General features: G+C 44.0%; 1 protein-coding gene across 1 annotated transcript in view; it reads right to left on the bottom strand.

The window, feature by feature from the left end:
- gria1a (glutamate receptor, ionotropic, AMPA 1a) overlaps window positions 1–22,969 on the bottom strand; it is a gene marked incomplete at both ends in the record, with an annotated part of 63,840 nt that overhangs the window by 35,215 nt on the left and 5,656 nt on the right. Inside the window, 5 exons of the mRNA XM_079228273.1 lie at window positions 41–208; window positions 722–880; window positions 2,978–3,031; window positions 7,593–7,777; window positions 11,597–11,836. Coding sequence (XP_079084399.1) covers window positions 41–208; window positions 722–880; window positions 2,978–3,031; window positions 7,593–7,777; window positions 11,597–11,836 — 806 coding nt within the window. The remainder of the gene's footprint in view (window positions 1–40; window positions 209–721; window positions 881–2,977; window positions 3,032–7,592; window positions 7,778–11,596; window positions 11,837–22,969) is intronic.

The raw sequence follows: 22,969 nt of genomic DNA, 5'->3' as shown, positions 1-22,969 counted from the left end.
ATGTGCACACATTAGCATGTCCCTATGTATGCACACAGACCTGCTGCAGGGCTCTCTGGATGTCTATGCCCTGCCCCCAGGGAGCTGGTGGGTTGGCAAGACACTCTCCAGCGTTGCCCCTGCGAGAGATGTCTATCCTCTGCTTCCTTAAATTCTGAAAGGCCGTGTACATGACTTTCACCCCGTCGTATGTTAGAGCGCCAGTGTACTGCAAAGAGAGAGCAGACCGTTCAAACAGAAGCAAACACAGCAATAAAAATACAAAAAAGATACCGGTCTTGGACAAGGAAAGACAAGGCAGCAATACATATACTTTGCGTTCACATCTAAAGACATTTATAATACTTTGATTTAAGGTTTATTTCTTGACCTTGTAATAACAAAGCTGTTTGGATTTGGCATCACTCCTCTATCTCAGCTGGTTGTTATGGTCAAAAATATATAATCATTTCACAGCAGAACTCCCAGATCTGAGTCACCTACCTCTGATAGCATCATGTGTTATCTGTCAAGCAAATCTAATAGAAATCATGTCATAGCTTGTTGCAATATGCTGCTGACAAGTCACTAACAAACAAACTGATAGGGGCAATAACAACCTTCTTGGTCGTGACGTAAAACCTGACATCTTAGCATCTTAGCGTGCCTTTCGACTTCTTGTATTAACGCTTCAAAGAAGAAGAAAAGGGAAAGGAGGAGGGATCAGAGAGAAAAGCAGTACTTTGAGTCCACTCTTGGGCACTTTGGAGTCTTTGTTGTCAAACTCCATCCACTGCTGGACGACACGGCTGACGCCGGGCTCAGAGTTGTTGACGAGCTGGAAGCCGGTGATGTTCGCTCCGCCCTTCCTCAGGTCTGTCAGGTCGATGTCCAGGAAGCCCTGAGACAGGAAGTGGACAGGAAGAGAGGTGAACTGAGAAATAAAGGTGAGCAAGATAATTACGATTTCAACCATGTGCACAATGTATGATTAGCAGAGTCCTCAGTGGAATGTAATGACATGCCTGTCATTGGACATTGAACCGTATGCTGCAGTGACATTACCAAATCTTCATCGCAATGATTCCAAACCTTTTTGACCTTTGTGACCCCTTAAAAGAAATTAATTCTTACTGGGCTGTAAACATTTGACAAATATAACATTTGACACTATTTTTGCGCATTATTTCTATTGCACCCGGTCCTGACTGCCGCGAGCGCCACAGCACTGCGCAGCTTCGAACTTGTTGTCAGATGCTATATGTCTCTATTTATTCCTGTCACTTGCTTAGAAAGCGTGGCAAGCCTTTCTTTATCGGCACTTAGAGAGGTTATCCAATTGAGCACACATCATCCCTGCCTTCTCTGAAAAACAAGACATGAGAAGAAGAAAAATAAAAAAGAACTCAGTCCACATCTGCGGTCAGTCTGGAGCTAATCTGTGATAGGCAGAGTCCTCATAGGCTACCGTTAACAATGGCAGCATCAAAACCGTACACTCTCCAGGCCACTGGGAACAAAGCAGGAGATGCCTCGGGCAGAGCACAATGGAGAAAGAAGCGATTTACTGTAATGGTATCTCCGACATGTATTTTCTCCCCTGACTATTATGTTAGAAGGCTGTTTTTCATCGCGGGAGAAAGGCAGAGAAGCAGATCCGGGCTCTGAGCCGGCCGCCTGTCAGCGCGGGGAGAAGAGGAGGCAGACGAGTGGGACCGGGTGGGAGTGGAGACAATTTGTCTCAGATTTAAGAGCAAAGTTTTGACTGATGAAAAGAAAAAGGTGTCTCTCTGGTGCCTCTCCTGCTCGACCAGGCTACACATACCTTTCTATCCTTTCTCTTTCTTCTCTGCTCTGATGCTTTTTGATTCAAGTCATTTGAAGCTTCAGGCTCTCTCTTGGCCTCTCTCTTAACTGGAGCTTTCACTTGTTTAGTTTGTCGTCACATCCACGCAGCGAAGGCAGTTTTGGGGAGCTCAAACTCCTCTCACTTCAGTCTCCCTAACGTACCTGCGTGTGTGTGTGTGTGTGTTTCCGGGTGTCCATATTTCTCAGCTGAGCAGGCAGACAAGTGTCTTTTTTCTGCTCTATGCGTGAGCTAATGTGGCGCAGTGAGCTGAAGAGGTTACTATAGAAACTAGCCTTTGCCAGCACAGGACATGGCGCTTGGTATTTCTGACATATTTTACATTTGAACCACTCAAACCCTTGTTTCTTTTCTCTATCACTCTGTCAGTAAATAAGGTAAATGTAAAATGGTTCTAGGACACAGAAAGAGTAGTTTTTGCACAAACCTTTTAATGGGACCATTATAAAAGACTGCGGCCACTTTGCGTATCATCTGTTATTACCGTCTGAGCCTTATCATTCAAAATTAAATCTGGCAAACTGGCGAGACAAGAGAGATTGAGCCAATCTAAAACTGCAGCACTGAGAAATTGTTCAAGCCAGCAGCTGCATATTAATGCACATTATCATATTACAGCTTCGGTTGATGTCAATTTTCTCTTCATTTGGTTGCATTTAGCAAGTCTGGCGGAGGCTGAAGGGGTCTACACACCATTTGCACGGTGAAAATGGCAGCAGACAGAGAGAGCTGATGGATGTGAGCTTGCATACATTTTCTGCCTGACATTTTCCCGTCACTGTGAATCTGCAAAGATTTCTGACTGTCAGTTACTCTTGTGCTGTACTGTGCAGCCGTTATGTCTGCTGGTTTGACGATCCAGTGAACGAATATATGAAGTAGCTGAGGGGGGAAATGGGATGGAGAACACAGAAGACATAAAAATAAAAAAATAAAACTGCCAGTTTTAGGCTAAATCATTCGGCCCATGCAAGTCTATTAAACTGGCAATAAAGCTCCGAAAGCCTGGAATCTTGTTAAAAGCCACATTTAATAGCAATGCAAATGACTTCATCGAGCCGCGAAAGTATGTCGACAAGTACGTGGAAAATAGATCAAACAAAATGCAGTGATATAATGACGATTTCTTACCAGGTTAGCCAGGATGTAGTGGTAGCTCTTTGCATTCTTGCCTTGATCAACAATCTGGAACACAAGGTCAGATATGGAGAATGAAACGCCTGTGATACAAAAACAGACGGTTGGCTTGGTGTGTGTGTGTGTGTGTGTGTGTGTGTGTGTGTGTGTGTGTGTGTGTGTGTGAGTGTACAACTGAGAGACAGGTTTTGACAGTGTCTCAGCAGCATCCCTGCTAGAGTGCACAGCACCTTGTAGAGGACAGACAGAGAATAGGTTCACAATACATCAGAGCAAATGGACTAAACACTATACGTTGAATACAATAAAAGACTAGTAACTGAACAAGCAGCTCTAATACATGAATAAAACCTCAACGTAACAAAAGACTCCATATCGTGAAAGGAAAATGATTGTCCTGGAGTCAGTTAAAAAAACAGCTACGAATGAGAAAATGCCCTCTCCTCTCTCATCTCATTTCAATTCATCCTCTCCTCTCTTAATTCAAACTTTTTTGCCTTTGGCCAGACACCCGCTCCCACGAAAACATATTATCTATCACACACAAACCCACCACTGATACTATTCCTATGAAAACAAACACAACTGAATTAATGAATTCACTGAAAATGAGGATGTGTCACCACAAATAACCCTGAAAACCGCCCGAGCCGACCATTAGAAAAGCAAGAAATTATAGTTATTATAACAATATAAAAAAAGGAGGAAAAAAGAAACAATTTACATGTAATTGAATATTCCATTTTTAAAAGTAAACGGCTCATAACATATCATACTTCACGTCCTCTAGGCTTTAACGTGTGGTGAAATAAGTCAACGATTTGTAAATATAACACTGCATACTACACGTTATCTCCTCCTCCTCCTCCTCCTCATCTGTTTTCACTAGTGTTCCCCTGAGAGCTCTTATTTGATCTTTGATCTAATATTTAAATAACTTACAATATTCTAGCATCCTAGAACTCCAACGTGATCTCACACTAATATCATCAAGTGCTGAACCGTGCACACGCCCCCTCTCCCACGCCTACGGCGCTCTCCCGTCGCAGGTCAGCCGAGCACCGAGGGGTCATGGCAGCTTGAAGAGCACGGCGAGAGGTGTGTAGAGTAGCGCCAGATCTGGTTTATTTATAAAAGAAATGAGCCCGTTGGGACACTAGTTTGACCGACGCGTGTGGTGTAGAGATAAGACAAAAATAAATCGATAAATTAGGGTCTCAGCTGGTGGCACTCAAGGCAAACTGCCTAAAAAAATAAAAAGAGCCTGCTGTGCTGTACAACAAATCGGAGTGTGTGTGTGTGTGTGTGTGTGTGTGTGTCATCCGAGCATACTGGGCTGTCATATGAAATAAGGCCGAGTGGGCAGCACTTATTCAAAGCCATGCACCATCCAATTAATAGCCTTAGGCCAGCAGATAAGAAGCTCATTCCACCGTCTCTGCTCAGGCACCACGCATGACCTCACACATTTTTCACTCCTCTCCTTCTCTGCGAGAATTTTCCCTCGCGATTACTTCAGGGAAGTGCACTCATTTGTTTTTGTGTGTTATGTGTGTCTAATGATGCTGTAGGTCATGACAGAAGGTGGCATTTGTTATTAATAGTGACCCCGGCACAAGGCGGGCCCTGCGGCCGAGTCCCGGGCGAGGAAAAACGGAAGGGAAGGGGGAGAGACACACACACCAGCGCTGACACCATTAGGCTAGACACTGGGGGGGGGGGACACACATTACTGCCACGGTCGACCGTCAAAATGGAAATGGTTTGGATGCGAGTAGCTCTTTCATCATGTAATTAATTATATATTATAGAATAAGAGTCATTCACAGGTCAACCCAAGAGGACGGGTCACTTTTCCGCGGTAGCTCTTCTGTCACCACGGATGTTCCCCAAGGAGGATACAACAACATTCAGTTCATGTGAGAAGTCGCCCGAGGGAATCTGTCAGTGACATTATCGCGGGAGAGAATCTGTGTACTAGATGTGTTTTGAAGGGCGTACCAGGACGGGTTGTTTGAGGGCCCCGCCACTAGGGAGCGCTGCCGCGGACTCACCGGAGTAGGTTTTAATGGGAGCGAGTGGGAGCAGCGCGATTCAGCTCAGGGTTGATGTGCCACGCAGATTGACAGTTGATCCGATGTTTGCATTCCTGTGTGTGTGTGTGTGCGTCCAGAGAAATGTAAGTTTTGATGTTTATTTACCGAATAAATCGTTATTATTGTCATCTTTATGATTCTGTAATTGCAGTGTGTATAGAAAGCGGTATAAATACGTAATTTAAATGCTGAACAGTTTGTTATCATTTTACCTTTATGTATATACAGTATAATGCTGACAATGATGCATACAGTTTATTGAATGCATATGTAAATGCCTGGTGAATTCCTTATGTTATATTAACCCACTGCAGCTACTTTCCCTTTTGTTAGTTTGCAAGGTTGGGTGCTGTAGCTCAGTTGTAAATGATTGGATATATGCAGCTATTAGCTGTGTTGTCTTCATTAAGAGAGACCTATTATTAACGTTAACATTGTATTGTTAACCTTTTCACAACCACACACATACACACAGGCAAGCGTGTATTGCATTAAAGTGCATTAAAGTGATCATCGGTCTCAGGCATCATTATTTACATCAACCCTTGGGGGAACATAGGGAGTGCATTCAAGCAGATGCACACTTCGCGAGTAGCCAGTCTGTAGCTATTGAGCCTCAGAAACAATATGTGTGTGTGTGTGTGTGTGTGTGTGTGGGTGTAGGTGTGTGTGTGTGTGTGTGTGTGTGTGTGTTCGCCACTGTTTGGATGCACAGTCGGGGCAGTGTGGAGGCAAGGAGCAGATGTAGGTGATTGATGATGGCCGTCTGAATGGAGAACTTCTCAGGCTCAGCTCCTGTAAACTGGTGAGAACTGATGCAATAACCTTAACTGTAGACACCGGGCCATCAATAACAGTCACACAGAGCAGCCATTGCCTTCACATATAGACCAAGGACTGTGTGTGTGTGTGTGTGTGTGTGTGTGTGTGTGTGTGTGTGTGTGTGTGTGTGTGTGTGTGTGTGTTACGAGCATCATCAAAGTGCATGTGTGTGCAATGTTTTTTTCTTCTTCTTAAGAACAACAATTTACTGAAACAGAAGAAAAGCTATTAAAATCTGACTGAAAAGTCATAAATCATACAAGTGACATCAACAAGCAGAACAATTTCTATGTGACAAATGTGTCATCTATTTCTGGGGACGCAACTGCCTGCATGTATTAACTGAGGCTCGCTTTCGGGTTCATGCACATCAAATGTGCAGTTTGACCCGTGATGGCGGGGTAAAGGCACAGGTGAAACACATTTGGTTAACGATAAGCCACGACAGCGAGCCAGCATGCGCAGTACCAGAGCCCTGGAACGAGCTGACGTGAATGCATTCATTATTAATTACACCTGTGATGTTCCTGGTGTATAATCAGTAGCTGATTTAATGCTCCACATTTTTTGTGTCATTTTTTTAAACAATGGGTACTTGATTGCAGACAGAGGGAGATAAATACAGGCTTCTCGCTTCAGCCAGCTGGAAGGTCAACTGTCCATCGCACATTGTATCAGCTGTAGCTTGCTAGCGAACTGCTAGCTGACATTAGCTACGTGAGTTTGAAGAAGCAGTTTCTGTCTGACTTATTTTAATAGGAAACCTAATAGGGTCCAATAAAGGACTTGATGGCTACATGCATGCTTGTGTGCCTAAAGACCGAAGCTAAAGCTACGAGTCTTGGCATCCTCACCCGTTTTCTGTTAATTTGTTCTCACATAGCCCTGTTTGGCTTCATTTAGCTTGCATACGGTTTAGTATTTTCAAACAGCAGTTCTAATTTAACAGGAGAAAAGGCTTTTAGGTGAAGGATTTACGCACAATTTAGTGCGGTACGATAACTACTAGGACAGAGTTACAACCTTAGTCTCCATTATCCGTTACCTAGGACCGGCTTCCACACAGGAATACTTGGAAGTAATGCTTGTTTTATAAGCAGTAAGCTAGTTAGCCAGACATGCTAATGATTGCAGCTTTTAAATTACACTTTTTAATGCAATTTTTACACTTTTGCTCACGTGGTTTTGATTTTGAAAAGGCTACAAAAGAAGAAACCACCATACAAACTGTTTAAATGTTGAGTAAAACTCTTACTATAGCCCCATGTGAACACTTTGAATGTGCAGTGAAATCTATAGCTTGACAGACCTGCCAAGCCTAGTTAAGCTAGAATTGGGAAATCTCTGTTTGGGGAAGAGGTTTAATGAACAGCCAATTGTGATGCCAAGTTTTACTTTCAGTGAGTAAGTGATGATCCTATCACGGAAGAACTGCAGACTCCCAATGCCAAAGCTATGTTATATTATGCTCCAGGAGACTAAACACCACGGCAGAGTATACATATATATACTGTATATAATTTTCTGTATAAATACTTTAACTGACTGAGCGTATTGAATACCTACTTGAGTGCATAACATACACTATGGTTTCACTATGCTATGAGGCCTTTCAGTTGAATTTGCATTATGCTATTGCAACATAATTACACAATCCCCTCTCATTGCAGAAACAGAGAAAAGCTCTTTACCTTTCTGAGGATGCCAGTGAGCCTCTCGGTCTCACAATCGATGATAATCTGGCCCTCCTTTCTCTTGTCCAAATCCTGGAACACTTTCAAGAAGGAGGCCTCCGTCATGGTCTCCACATTGACCGAGGTCACCAGCCAGTTCCTCTCCGCTGCTGTGTCCAGAACCTTCTGCAGCACCGACAGGCCTGGATAGAAGAGTAGAGAAGGGTGAAACTCTCATTGCGAGTAAGGGTTTGGCCAATTTCATTAACGGTTACGCAAAGACGTTCACGTTGAATGAAGCGGTGAATGACGAGTCTACTGAGAGACTCCATCAAGCAATGTATGTGCAGGTTAATCATATACAGTGTAAGGTAATGTAAAGTAAGGTGATCTTTATTATCTCCGGGGGGGAATTTGTTGCACAGACAGCAGTTATACAATCGCACCAATCAGCACACAAAAAATTTACACGGAATACATAATGTTATTATTATTATATTCAACGGACCAACAGCAGCAGGGACCAATGAGTGTGTGGAGCATGTTATGAGCTGAGAGATAAATTATGAACAATTTAGGAAAGAATCAGACGCTGTGCACGAAACCAAACTGTTCTCGATCAGCTTATCCGTCAGAACCTCCCCTGTAGCGCCAGTGATAAAGGATAACGAGTGGGACAGCCCATTAAGCACTCTGGCACATACAGGTGTGCTTTTCTAGTGAGTACAGCGCAGGGCTAAATAATCGCTACTTCTACACTAACAAATAACCAGCTCGTGTATCATGGCAGATGACGCACACACAGCCAACTTTACGTCCTCGGAGCACCAATTACAGGCGTCGTTACTCAATTACACTGTCGCCACTGCTCCTCGGAGACACCCGAGCCCCATGGAGGCAGAGGTAGAGCAGCCAATGAGCTAAAGGCTCATGCTAAGACAGGAAATAAGAGGCGATTAGAGAACACATTGATCTTGAGCTCTGATTTACAATCTGACTCACTGTTGCAGTCCTTTGCTGCTGGCGGTAGACCAATCAGATTCCTCCCGAGCTGGCAGCCACAGTTGTTCCACAGAGTAAATCAAGTAATTCCACCCGCAGCAGACTGGCACACATTACCCAAATGAATTATAGCAATTACAAAAATTAAAAAATGTAAACTAATACACAATGTAGCTGTATTTGTTTTTCCTCCGCTAAGCTGGCAAACTCTGCAAGAGCCAGCATGGGCCTCTACATATTGTGCTATCCTCCATGTGTGTTTGTTCATGTTCATACAGGCATTTTGTGCATATTGAGCAAATGTAAATGTGGCTTATCCACAACAACAGCAGCACAGACCTTGTCAAAAGAAGAATGAGAAAGGCATAGTCACAGCCTCTGAAAGATGATTGCCTGGCCTTATTAAAATGCACGCCAGCTGCTCTCCAGGCAATTCCTGCTGCCTATTTGACACTAGGTCATTAAGAAAAGAAAAGATGGATACTGTTTCACCTCCACATATGACCACAATACAGGTCTCTGTATATAAATTAGACACCCCCAGAAAAACATGTACATGGTGACGTATAGCACCTTTCACGGTGTCGCCATCCATTCACTGTGGCACATGAATAATCGCAGTCCTCGGTGCCGACAGATTCAGAAGCAGCTGTGAAACTGATGATAGGCATGGCAACACGGGGGGACAGTTAATCATGGCCGTGAATAAGGACAGTGGGTCCTGAGGTATAGGACTAGGCAACAGTCATTGGATGAAGTCGAGTCCCTGGCTTCAGCACCATGGACAGCACCAGGCTCGGCCCCACAAAAGCAGATCATTTGATCTCTTCATTTGTTTGTTAATCTGGTCTTGCATTACGTGCATTAAGTCCTAGCGCTTGAGCAAGACGAGCTATAATAGGCGTATTGTTCATTTTCTCTTGCGTTGAGGATGTTTCGTACTGTAAAGTATTAAAGAGAAAACCTGGAGTCAACTTTCCTTCAATGTTATCAGTGTGGCTGGAGTATTACATTTCTTATCTTTTCCTATATCCCATCTATTCTTCCTTTCTCCCCTGCTTTCTTCCCTTTTTAGTCTCGCTGCGTTTGCATTGAATATCCTCTCGCCTTTGCAAATGTAGCTATGTGGGTTATGCACCCCTATAAATCAGAGCCAGACTGACAGGGAGGCTCGTGAGACTGGCCAAGGTAAAAATGGTCCACAAAAGGCATCCTGGAAGAGAATAATATCATAATAGAATCTGGCTGTCATAAGCATCCTTCTGGCCAGAGGCAATACACGGAGACCTGGGCGCCCGGCAATCGAGGGTAGAGAAAATAACACTTTGGGGAAACCATTTCCTGAATATTGTTTATGATAGGTTTAATGGGCTATCAAATGTGTTTTTCCGTTCTTGGCTTTTGAAAATAAAAACGAGAGGCACTTTTATGAGTGGATGCTGTGCGGAAAAGACAGCAAGACAAATGTTAAGAGAAAAAAAAGTGGGAAAAAATTGTTTTCCACAATAAAAGTGTTGCTGGGGTTTTGAGCTCTTCCGAATTTTGCCCTTCTACATGCCATAAACCCCCACCCGGGTTCAAATAAATATTAAAGCTCTGCACTACACCGCGTATGATATATTTGTATGCCACAGTATACACTAAACGAGAAACGACAAAAACACTGAAAAAATCGGAAGTATAAATACATATCTTATATAAAATATAGACTAGACTAGATAACTTTTGAACTTTTTATAGGCAATATCACATAACAGTACTTAGATTATTTGGAAAAAGCACACACACAAACAAACACGCACAGACAATTTTTCTTCTTCTTAAAGGCTTAAAATAACCCTGTAGGAAGGGTGACTACAGCGTAGTATCCAGGCAACAGAGGACTACTGATATGAATTCCACCTGCTCCATCCCACCACTCAATCACACAGAAGTGACCCTGCGTACGCACACACACACACACACTCACACACACACACACACACACACACACACACACACACACACACACACACACACACACACACACACAATATGTGTCTACATCTACTATCCAACAGTTTGTGAGTTGGTAATAAAGGGATCACAGAAAATAGAAGAAAAAAAATCTGTGGGAGATGTGTGGCAGCCATTATAAATCAATCGGGGTAGAGACCACTGTGAAATCTCGCCTGTCACCGCTCCGTGTGCTCTGCAGAGTGACATGATGGCATCCGTCTTTTAAAGCCGACTTAAGCCTGCTTATGTCTCTCACACGAGTGCAAACTAAATGTTGCAGTAATTTGCATGTGCAAAATGTGCACAAAATGCTTTTGGGCACACAAATACACCCTTCACAGTCTTGCTCCAAAAACCCACAACACCTGGGACAGATGGCATGGCATTATGGGAAGGCTACAGCTGATTGGCTCGAGAGGGGAGAGAGAGAAGGAGGCTGACAGGTGTGCTGCTTCTATTTCTGCAGGACTGTTTCTAAGATGTTTAAATTTTGTGCTTCAGCATTATTCATGGTAACTGCTGAGGACCGCTCGATGAAGAGCTTCATCTTTTGTTCCATTGTGTGATTCATCTGCTAGTCAGTTCAGGTCAATGTTTTTTTTTTCACTGTTCTCCATCTGCACAAAGATGGCGGTTCTGAAAAAGATGTCCTGATGGCAGCTCATTGCTGCACAATGGCTACGATTGACCCCATTGCTGTCGCCATGGCAATATGAAGACGGTTAATGGTGGTTAGTGCAATGACTGCCGCTTGCCGTCTTCATGTGGCTGTACTTAAACTGCTTTTGAAACGCTTTCTACGCGTTTAAATAGGTTGGTAAAATATAGTGAAACCTTCATATGAAATATTTTATATTTCATATGAAGGTTTCACAATATTTTCGAGAATAATCTGCATGCATACTTCACAGTCACAACAGCTTAAAGGGTGTTTGTGTTCATCAAACATAAAGGTGTCCACTAAAAACCACTATGACAAATATGTATAGTAAGATGTGAAATGAAATAAATGAGTCTCCTACCTGAGTCAGAGCTGTACATGTAGACAAACTTCTTCCATCCGTAGTGGTCGATCACTCCCACCAGAGCGTCCTGGAGCTCGGGCCTCAGCTGGATCACAAACTGGTTGGCCGTCTCGATGGGGAAGGACGGCGTGACGAAGCAGACGTGCAGCGCTCCGCAGAAGGACATGAGCATGTTGACCGTCTTCCTGTCGTACAGGCCGATGATGGCGTACACGCCTTTGGAGAACTGGGAGCAAACTGCCAGAGAGAAGGGGGAAAAAAGAAAACAGTGAGAGGAAGTTAGTCTTTGGAATGAAGGCCTTAGGCGGTTATAGTAAACCAAAATGAAAATGTAAACTTCATACTGTGGACTGAACTGTACACCAATTCACACTCTGCATGATGCAACACAATGTTCATCTGATTATATAGTCTGACATCTTTACATGGCACCTACATTCTATGCAGTCCTTTAATCGTTGTACAGTACTTTCAATGATGTCCTATTGGTTTCCTCATGTGGGAAAGGGAAAGACAAAGCCACAGTGAATCAAAGCTAAAATGATAGGTCAAATAATCAATTAGACGGCCGATTCCAGCATCTCCAATGAGAACATTTGCTGCTTTTCCTCGTCTTATAGTGAACTGAACATTTTTTAGTTTTGGTCAAACAGAAAAAATGCAATTTTAAGACATCCACTTGGACTCTGGGAGATGATGATGTTCAATGTCTTTATATTTTTGTTATGCTTATTCGACCAAACAACTAATCAATTAATCGATAATGAAAATAGCCATTTGTTGTATCCCTGTATTGAATTTGTTCTTGAAGGAACTGAACTGAATCTAGCTCAACTGAATTGAACAATATTGAGTTCGAGGTAGTGTGGACGTTTTCATTTGTATCGCCTGCATGCCCAAATGTGTAAAAAGAAGCTCTCCACCTATCTATCCCCAAATCTGAAAAAAGAGAGCAAAAAGAGATGTTCGTCATTGGCAACAATTTGTCATCACAGAGTGCCTCTGCGTTCTCAGTTGAAAACAGCTCTAATGGCCTCGTCCTCGCCTCAATTCACATGTTTATGCAGAGCCGGTTTGTCCATCTGTGTACCACCAGTGTGTGTGTTTGCCTTCAGCGAGAGGTGCAGAGGCTGAAGGCAGATTAGGAGGAGAGAGGTTAATCAATGCATCCCCAGGGTTCCATTGACATTTTACTGGCAGCAGGAGGCTTTGCATCCTTCATTTGCTTTTCCCCAGTCACTCTCTCCATTTCTCTTTCTCCCATTGTCTGTTCGTCAACCCGACTTCCCCTCACACACTCCAATATAAAAAAAAAAAAAAGCAAATAAATGTATGTCCACAGACTTCTCTTTGGGAAGGTCTGTCCTCTCATTCGCTTTCGGCACTCGCAGGTCCGGCCCGGGCTATTTTCTGCCCCGGCGATGGGTGGGCCTTTACTTATCTCAGTATTTACCAAACAGATTGAAGTCGCTGCCTGTCCCTGCGCGAGGGCCAGCTCGCTGCTAGGAGCTCAGGGACAGAGAGAGGATGGCCCATGCCCAAAACGCCGAACCCGTCACAGACCTGCACCCGCCGGGCAGGCACGTGTGTGTGTGTGTGTGTGTGTGTGTGTGTGTGTGTGTGTGTGTGTGTGTGTGACGGAGATAGAGGGAGAGGGATGAAAATTCAGCCGTATCACATAAAAATACATGTGCACACGCACACACATGCAGTTTCCAGTGCTCCAAAAGCCTGGTGACTCACCCTACTTAAAGCAAGCCCTGAAATAGACATTTTGAGCCTCGCCACACTGACTCAGTAACAGAACTATCTTTCCTTCATGGTCCGCACATGCTGTTGCTTTTAAATAGACACACTCTCAGCTATTGCTTTCCACTAGCACACATTTATATTTCCCCTTACAATTTCATAGGACCAATTTCAGCGGTGGCCTCCATGTTCTGCCTGGATGAAAGGTAATGAGAGCTTGTTTGACTTTTTGTGCAGTGTCCCATTACTCTGCCCTGCAGCAGGTTACCGTGTCTCGCTGAATATGAGTCATTTCTCATACCTACAGTATGTGTGTCCGGCAGAAGAAAAAAAGAAAAAGAAAACACGCAGCCATGTGGCACGGACCTCCTGCTCCGAGCTGGCAAGAGAAGCATGTGCTCGTCTAATTCGACAAGAGCGTGACACAGAACATTAGTGTAACTCTGTCAGCGGTCTCGTGTCCGGTTCTGATAGCGGCGTAGAGGAGCGGCGTAGAGGAGCGGCGTAGAGGAGCGTGTTTGCGTGCGAGCGGCTTGTTAGCGCCGCTCCAACATGTGTAACGACATTGGAGGCGTGGCGGAGAGACCCAAAGTGATCTCCAAGACCCCGGCAACACCTGTCCACCCTGGCAACGTGTCTCCTCGCCACAGTTACAGCTGCCATGGTGGCAGAACTGAGGTTGCCCGGGCAACGGCCTGTGTCTCTGGCAGGGATTACAGTCGCTCAGAGCTGCTAAAGGACGTCTGGGGGATGAAGTGGGAATCGTGAGTGTTTGGACATTTTGTCTTAATTAGGTTCCCCCTCAAGGAATTTGCAAATTTGCAAAACTGACTTGACTTTGCAAAGCCCCTCCGATGATTTCTCAAATAATGGAGGATTTGCAGCCCATTTCCACAGCGGCGCATTTTTAGTTTACTCTCCAAAACCGATCAAATAAAAAAAAAGCCTTCTTCAGCGGACGCAAACACATGACGCAGGGGACTGTCTTCTGATGTTATATTTTCATCCGTCCTAAACTTTTCCTGTGAATGAACAATAAGTTGATTTGCATTTGCCGTGGTCAAAGAGTTTTCGAGCCGCAGGAGAAGAGAGGAAAAAAAAAGAAAAAGAAACTCAAATCCCAAAGGTACTGATACTCGCACAACAGGAGGAGCTGTCAGAAACAACTCACGCAGCTACTGTCTTCCCTGCTCTCTGTTTCCTGTGCCCCGCAGCTGTTCCTCTGCTTAGCATGAGCCAAATATCAAATGACAGATGTGTCTGTGCCGGCTGCACAAAGAGGGCGTGTTAGTGACAGTCGGTCCTGCATCTGAAGTTGTGGATGGAGGGGAGGGTGATGCATCCATCCTTCTGCTGGGAATGTTTATAGCCCCATAGAAATTCACACATTGCTGGTTCCCTCTTAAAAATAAAAAGTCTGACTTTGAATTCATGACTGCATTGATAATGACGCTTTAAAAAGATATATGTATTTGAAAATAACGATGCCTTCGAATTCCCTTTGCAGCCCGGACTGTATTTTACAGATGTTCAGATGTAAAAGAAACAGAATCTATAAATACAGAAATGATCCTGATATCAAAGGCAGGCCATTTTAATGGGCAGCATGCAAACACAGGATTATTTTTGATGGCAAACTGCATCAAGATGTCAAGGTGCCCTTGTGCATGGTACCTGCCTCCCAGCTGCTCCTCTGGAGCTGCACACACTAACCTGTGTACAGTATATGACTGTGCAATTGCAGAGCAGCTCCTTCGTGCGTGTGATTCTTTTTTCAATAGCTCTGAATTGTTTGATATGTCAAAGGAAATCAATACAGCTGGATTGAATTGTACTGGGTGCAGTCGCAAAACAATTTCTCAAATTAATTTTTAGGGGAAGCCGCAACGAGGGTTTGCGAGAATCAATATGAGGAATGTCTGTGGAGCGTGTTGGCTCAGGAAAAACATGTACCCTGAGCTCATGGACTACAGATTCTGATCAGGACGTTGTATACATTATACGCCTCCACAAACATACACTGAAGGAACACAGGGCTTCTACTGTTTCCTACCCCCGGGACTTGCATGCCCATTATCCTGTGCAACATTAAGGTCAGCGGTACAGACGGAATCTCACAGCAGGAAGCCGGGTTCAGCCGGAGAGAACGCACTGATTGGAGGGTTCATGTTCAGCCATCTGTAAAGGTCCTTTTCCTTTTTTTGTTCTTTAAAAGAGCTTCACTACTGAGGACTGACATGTTCGGAGACTCTGCGAAATAAGACATCCAATGAATTGTCTACAGATCGACTACATACCATTCTGTCTATTTTGTGCTGTGCCACGCCAAAGAAAACTGCCCCCCACCCCCGGCCACCGATGAACATAGACCATGCAATGGAAAAAGTGAACAGCTGAATCCAGTCCAACTGTCCTCCTCCTTCCCATAACCCTGCCAGATTGACTCCTGGAGTCACGCACCACCTTCATTCAGTGAGTCTCAATCCTATTACTCCACCCGGGTTTATGTTTTTCCATCCAATGTCACCTTTACACACAAATACAGATTTCTGGCTGATGCCCGAGGAGGTCAAATCTGTTTTCCTTTTTCAGTCAAAACTGCTCACAAAATGTGGCAAGGACACTATATTATAGGGCTGCAACTATCTATTACTTTCCCTCATCAACATAATCTAATTACTTTTCCATTATTCAATTAATCATTTAGTCTGTATGTCACAATCTCCACACCCCAAGGCAACCGCTTCAAAAGTCTTGTTGTTTTCTAAAACCACAGAGATATAATCATCCTGATATAAAAGCAAATCTTTAAATCTGTGAGGCTGGAAGCAGATCATTCATTGTTGTTTAGCCATGCTAGCAAACAATGTAGTAGCAGATAGTAGTATGCTCAACTTCATGTTTCATAAGGTGAACATTACTCTACTGAAGAGCAGCGCAATGTACAATGTTCTACCACAAATCTTTCAGCACAGAAGGATTTCTGCATAAAGCCTATCCATGTGCAGCCAAACACATCTTGTAGGTGCTTATTTCACCACTGCAGGTTTGGGCTTCAGGGTCACGGCGCCGACTGTGAACCAGAAGGTCCCTGGATCCAGTCTGCTTGGGCACCTTCGCATGTCAATTTCCATCTCTACCTATCCCCTCATTTCCTGTCATCTGTGAATTGTTAGCTATCTAGGACAGGCATAAAATACCCCGCCAAAATAATATATATATGTATATACGTTTAAACAGAATCTGCAGTGCAGGTATGAACACAGGTGTTCATTTTGGCTGGCCTACAGTTCTTTTCCTTGGCTGGTGAAGACTCACATTCACAAGGAGATACGCTTTACTATCTTTTCCATATTTAGTTCAAGGTGTCCGTTCTGAAGATGAGAAGGATGGCAGGAGCAGGGAGGTTGCTGTCACATCAGACGGGAATAGACACCACCTCCACGAGGGTGAAGGGTCGCTCAATCAGCCACAGAGCACTTTGAGGGGAGATAAACACATCTGACACCAGACACTGGAAGACGCACACAATCATCCTCCACTCAGCCACCCATGGCTAATAACTGTCAGATGATGTGCGTAATAAAAACAGAGAGCATGTTGTAGTCCCGACGGTCCCATCCATCTTTCGGAGAGCTAATCAGCTACGTTAATGAGCGGCAGGGCAAAAGAAGTCGATAGCCGATCCACACGAAGACATTTGCTACCTGCACCCGCCTCAACCCAAAAAATTAAAAATAATAAAAAAATATTCTTGCTGGGTTTGACAAGAGAGCTCACACAGCTTGTACTTGTGAATAATCCCTCGTGAGCACTCCAACACAGAATGACTCATACAGCGCTAGAAGTGGATAAACAGAATGGGAAAATAATCTAATTGCGATTAAAACAAGTTTTAGACCAATATTGCGATTTCAATTCAGTATCATGCCTTTACTTGAATAAAATCTGAAAAAAGCAAACAGGCCTGTTGTGGACTTTAATACAAGACAAATAAATATGAACCTTACTGATCTCCTGTTACAGTAACAATACCACACAAACTAAAGTGCACACTTTTCCTGTTGTAAACAATCCCGGCTGCAGGTCGGGAAGCACAGGGGAGACTTTGTTTTGCCAAGGTTGACGCGTCAGGGCCCTTTGCTTCCCCCAGAAAGCGGGAAGCAAGACACAGGACTTTAATTGGGAATTGAGCAGCTTTTATTCAGAAGCAAACTGAAACCTAGACTGTATATTTGCCACCACTTGACTACACTGTACTGTTAATTCCATTCTCCTCTCGCTCGACGACACACTGAACTGTTCCCCAAAGGAGCTGTGCTACTCCTATAACAATGACATTTAATGTGGATTGCATAGTGTTCTTCTACCGTGTAGGGGGAGGCAGCGTTAAGACCCTCTGGTTGGTTGGATTGTGTGGCATAAAAAGAAAATCCCTCTTTTTTTGTATTAATCGCAGCTTTTTTAATTTTTTTGACTCCGTATCGCAATGTTGATTTGGATGCAATTAATTGTTCAGCCATACACATACACTAACTCTGCTTCTATTCGGTGGGCAGAGACCAAGAGGGGACCCAGAACCGATGTGGATCTGCATGAATGTCTCCAGACATTACTGAGTAGGAGGGTTTTACTGCAAGAACAGTTTTCTGCTGGATCTCCTACAAACGAATTGCAATCAATTCTGAAAATTATTCGTTCCATGATAACGTGTCAATGTAGGCTCCTGCAGAAAGATGATCTCATCCATGCATACTCTGTAATACCGAGTCAAGACATACAAAACGAGGTTTTCCGGTGGGGGCGGGCTTTGCCTCACTGCCTTTCTGCCCCCGAGAGAATCCATATGCCCCATGGAGGGGTGCGCTCCAGAGAGGTGCGCTCGCTATTCCCCAGCTTTAGCTTTTTCAAGCTTAAGGGAGATTTACTGCCTGTGCAGGAGCAATAACATTGTGTTTATGTCACTGTTGTTACTGGTGTATGTGGAGAAACAAATCTGAGTGAGAATGATAGAGAAAAGGAAGGAAAAGACAAATGAGGAGTCGATGAGAAGACGGAAAGAATAAAACTGAAGAAAATAGAGAAGTATGGCAGCCAGGGAGACTCTAAACTCTCAAGCTTCCACCGCTGGGAATAGCAGCGCTCAGAGCAGCTGACCAGCCAAACAGATCTTAGATTAATGGCGAGAAGCGTTGGAGACTCTTGAGAGATTACATTAGTCGAAACGGGGGTAATGGAAGGTTAATAAGGATGAGCTAAAAAACAAGCGTGTCTTAAGAAATGTAGGTGAGGGCGGACGTCGGGCAAAGCCGGAGAGGAGAAGAAACAGAAGCATTAGTGTCTGTGAGAGGAGATGATAGAGGGACTGCTGGGAACAAAGGGAACAGATGCCAGCCTAGCAGTGGGGAAACAGGGACCACACGGAGAAATCTAGATTTCTCCTATTTCCTAAGTAATAAAACAATGGCACTGCATCGCCTCATTAAATGGGTAATCGAGGGTGTGAGAGCACTCCCCTCGGCTCCGAACACATCTCTCTCTCCGCCTGTGTCTCACTCTCTAACCCTTTCACGCAAGGCCATTGTCTCTCCTCCTCGCTGTTTCGACACGTTTTCCATCTGGCTCGCTGCAGAGCCCTGCCGTCTGCAGAATAAATGCTTACCTGGGCACCGGGTCAGAAACCAAGCGCAGACCAGCTCCTGTCAGGGGGTATGAAAACTCCAATTATCTCCTTAACAATCATCCCATCGCAATTATCTCCCCATCTGCGTATCAGTGTCGACAGGTGCAGAGGGACGGTCCCGCTCACACTCCTTCTCGAACAGAAGAAGTGCTGAAGGTGGATATGTGGACAGGAAGAGGCAACCACACAACCTGCATGCTAATTCGTGAGGAACTGCTAAATACATTTTTTAAATTGTCTTCAACAAAGATTCCTGCCGAGCCAGTGGGAAATTAAGCGTTGAGCAGACATGAGCAGAATCTATAAGCAGCACCAGGAACGTTGGATTCATTTCTTTACAACTATAGGCTGTTATTGCTGACAAGCTGTAGATTATTTATGTGATTAATCCAAAATACATAGAACAATAATATATTATTAATTCCCCAAGATGACGTCTTCAAGTCAATTATTTCATTTGAGAAGCTTAGTTGCCAATTTTGTTTGATACATTTATTATTATAAAGATTATTGTTAATTGTCAATCGCGAGAGAAACTGTTTATAGCTGCAATGACCAGATATGAGTATATGTTGGTAAATAACAGTAAACAAAACATTTGACAGAGGTACTTCATCTTCCTGATGTAACAGTTTGCTGAAAGCCTCCCGCCGAACTGCAAATGTCCAATCAGAGCCATAGCAACTGTAACCAGGCATGCTAGGCCAGTCAGTCTTTGTATTTCTGCTCATGTTGAAATGATGTGCATGGGGCTTGTAGTTAGTGTAATATCTAAAACATTTGGAGGGTGCTGTCACAAAAGACAAGAGCAAAAGTGTAAGGACGTAATTAAACAAGCCACCTTTGTTTGAAGTCAAGGACCCTTTGCTTCAATTATTCTTTGAATTTCAAGCAAATCTGCAACAGATATCATTGTAAACTATCTCCTGTGCCAGGACAGAACATAGCAACATGAATTAATTGGTGGACAGGGCTTAGCAAACAGCCAATTTACCCTTCGCTAAGTTCCACCCTCAAATGGAGCCCACACTGTCACTAACTGTAGCTTACAGTGTGAAAGTGGACCACCGCATCACCTGGTGATCGTGCTGAAGACAAGGAAATTGAGGAACAACACTGTTCCTGTAAAGCCGGGTGTGTCTTTATAAGCAGCATGTGTGTACCTTCAGTAGCTACGGTAGCATAGAGGTGCAAGCGCTAGTTAGTTAATGATGAGCGCACGTACTCTGCTAAGGTACAGGTTTTTATGTAGGAATGTAACATTTTAGAAATGTATACATCCTTCCAACATCTCCGGGTAACAAGTGTCACTCCTACACAACGTTTGACTACGACGAGCTACAAATCCAGGGAGCCGAGCCTGAAAATGAAGAACATCTGAAACCATGGCATTAGAGTTTATGGAGCGGAGCTGCCTTGTTGGAGCTGGCTGAGGCTACGCTGTAATTGGCCAGTCTGTGTTCCAGTGACACGACTTGGAAAGCGGTCAATTATTTACAGCAGATATCCAATATCATCTTGTATTAGTCTGACTCACAGATTTCTAACATTAGGCTCAACTGTTTGACAGATATAAGAGTAATACAATCTAATCTGTGGTAGTAGACAAATTCATATTGCCTCATGGTACACATTGTCATACTGTCCTCTCATCATTTTTCTTCGTTTCACCAACTTTCGACAACTGTTGGCGGTCTGATGTCACGGCAAGGCAGTTATTAAGTGCTGCGAACAACAGCAGCCTTGTGCTGTCACTGTGAGAGCAGCTACACTGTGTCACAGCGGTTAATATGCTTGTAGACATTGTTCCTCATTAAAGAACACAGAAGCTCCCGAGATGTACCGTGCGACAAAAGAGGAACCCGATCCTGTCTTTGCCGCAACAACATGACAGCTGCCACCATCCGGCGCTCGTCCCTCCACCCCGCGGCACAAATCCTGGTCCTCATCGCCGAACACATTGTTTTGTAATTGCCAGTCCCACGCGTCTCAGCTCAGACCTCCACGTCCCAGCTGCCGTTACCTCCAGAGACGACAGATTTGTTTTAAATACTTGGTGAGCTGGTATGAATACAGAGAAGGACTCTGAGCGGGCTTAGAAAGACAATGAGGAGAACAAATAGAAACACAGCCATCAGTACAGTGTGTGTGTATGTATGCGTGTGTGTGTGTGTGTGTTTATGTGTTGAGCTAGAAGTGTATGCGGGATGAAGACGTGTCTTTTCAGCACGAAATAGTTCTCAAACCTCAAGGAACTAAATGGCCGTTGGGGTAAAAGAAAGAAAGAAGAAGAGGTCATTCAGCGGGTGAGGAGCTTAAATGACAGGTTGCTTTTTTTTCTCCTTCCCAACCATTCCTCTTCTCTCTCACCCCGTGCACCTTCCCTCCTCCTGTCCTTCACAAAGCAATGCAGGCACACACACATCCCACCAAAACAATCTCCATCCCCCTTCTTCTCCACACTCCATCACTCAGCTGCTTGGGGAGCAGTTTTGGCTGATCTACATTGATTGCTATGGGCCATTCTCTATCTCTGGCGCTCCCGGAGAAAAAGAAAAAGAAATCCAAGCCGTCTCATTCATCAAACCAGCACCTGCCAGACTCTAGCCCAAGAGAACAACCATCCGTTTCTTTTGTTTTTTTGGTCTCCGATAGCCCATTCTCTTCACTTTCTCCTCGACAAATAACTGTCATGTCCCGAACAGTCGGGATGGAGCGGTGATCTGCTTTTCGTCCGCCTTTTTCAATAACGCGCTGAACCTTCGGTAATCCCTCTGAACATGTGTGCACCGTTGAAGACCGTCGCCACAGCTGTACCTCACTGACTGACACAGTATCTAGACAATAAATACAAAACCCCAGAGCACTCAGTGACACCAGCTACCGGTTCTGAAATTGCAGCTTAACCTCCACCCTCTTCTTCTTCACTTTCATCCCAGCTTAGACTCTCCTTTCTGGGGTGTTATTTGTCCCTGCAAAGGTGTAACAAATACAGCCTCCAGGAGACAATCATTTCATTTTTAGTTTCTCCTGCCAGGTCCCATGGAGAGCTAAGAAATCTTCAGCATTACAGTGCATAACATATTAAGTGCAGCTCAATTGTCTTTTCTCCCCTACTGAGTTAGTATTACATATTAATGCTTATGTCTCCGTGAAGTGATAGTATTGGATGTGCTGCATTGAATAATACATTAAATGCATCTGCTGCTCGAGCTCTGTCTCTTGTTAGCGATTGTGTGACCACAGGACTTCACAAAGCAGTCCCACATGCTCGCACACATTTATATTTAGCAGTAAGAGCAAGGAACAAGTCTGATGAGGACAAGTTAAAAAGCCAGGTGAATGTTGAAGTCGGCGGACTCCATTTTGGCTTTGATTTACTGGATAACTTGAGCTCTTCAGGTCGGTCAAAGATGTTTCTACCAATAGAGAGAAGCAGGGGCGATGGATCACAGGTACACTGCTTTGTTTTAAGGGGTCACACGCCAAAAAAGGTTGAGGGAAAACTGAATACACCTGGAAGTGTGTTCTGTCAAGTTGAATCAGGGAGTCCGTTTGGTTGATGCATTTCATAATGTTCCTTCATTTCCTCTTTTAAATTGGTTTGGTAACCGAGGGGTGTATTTAAAAAGCAGCCTGACTGCTCATGTCGGATGTCTCTTTAGGGATGATGCAGCGTTCCCTAATTTAATTAGAAATCAAATTGGCGAGTACAACAAAAATTACTGATGAGAGCGATGGATAAAACTACCTAGCACAACTACATAGTTGCGTAGGACATGACAGTGTTCGACTCAAATCTTTGGGATCTTGAAGCAACACATGGAACCCTTTATTTGTATCAATTACCTTAATGAATACAGTACATCTAGTGCCATTATAAAATATAAGACGTGAGTATCACTGACATCACTGATTTTCTAGCCTTAATTTACCAT

The sequence above is a fragment of the Taurulus bubalis genome, assembly GCF_910589615.1.
Source record: "Taurulus bubalis genome assembly, chromosome: 13".
In the NCBI taxonomy this organism is placed as follows: domain Eukaryota; kingdom Metazoa; phylum Chordata; class Actinopteri; order Perciformes; family Cottidae; genus Taurulus; species Taurulus bubalis.
The sequence above is the reverse complement of the archived record's forward strand: the minus strand, read 5'-3'. Positions and strand labels throughout refer to the sequence as shown.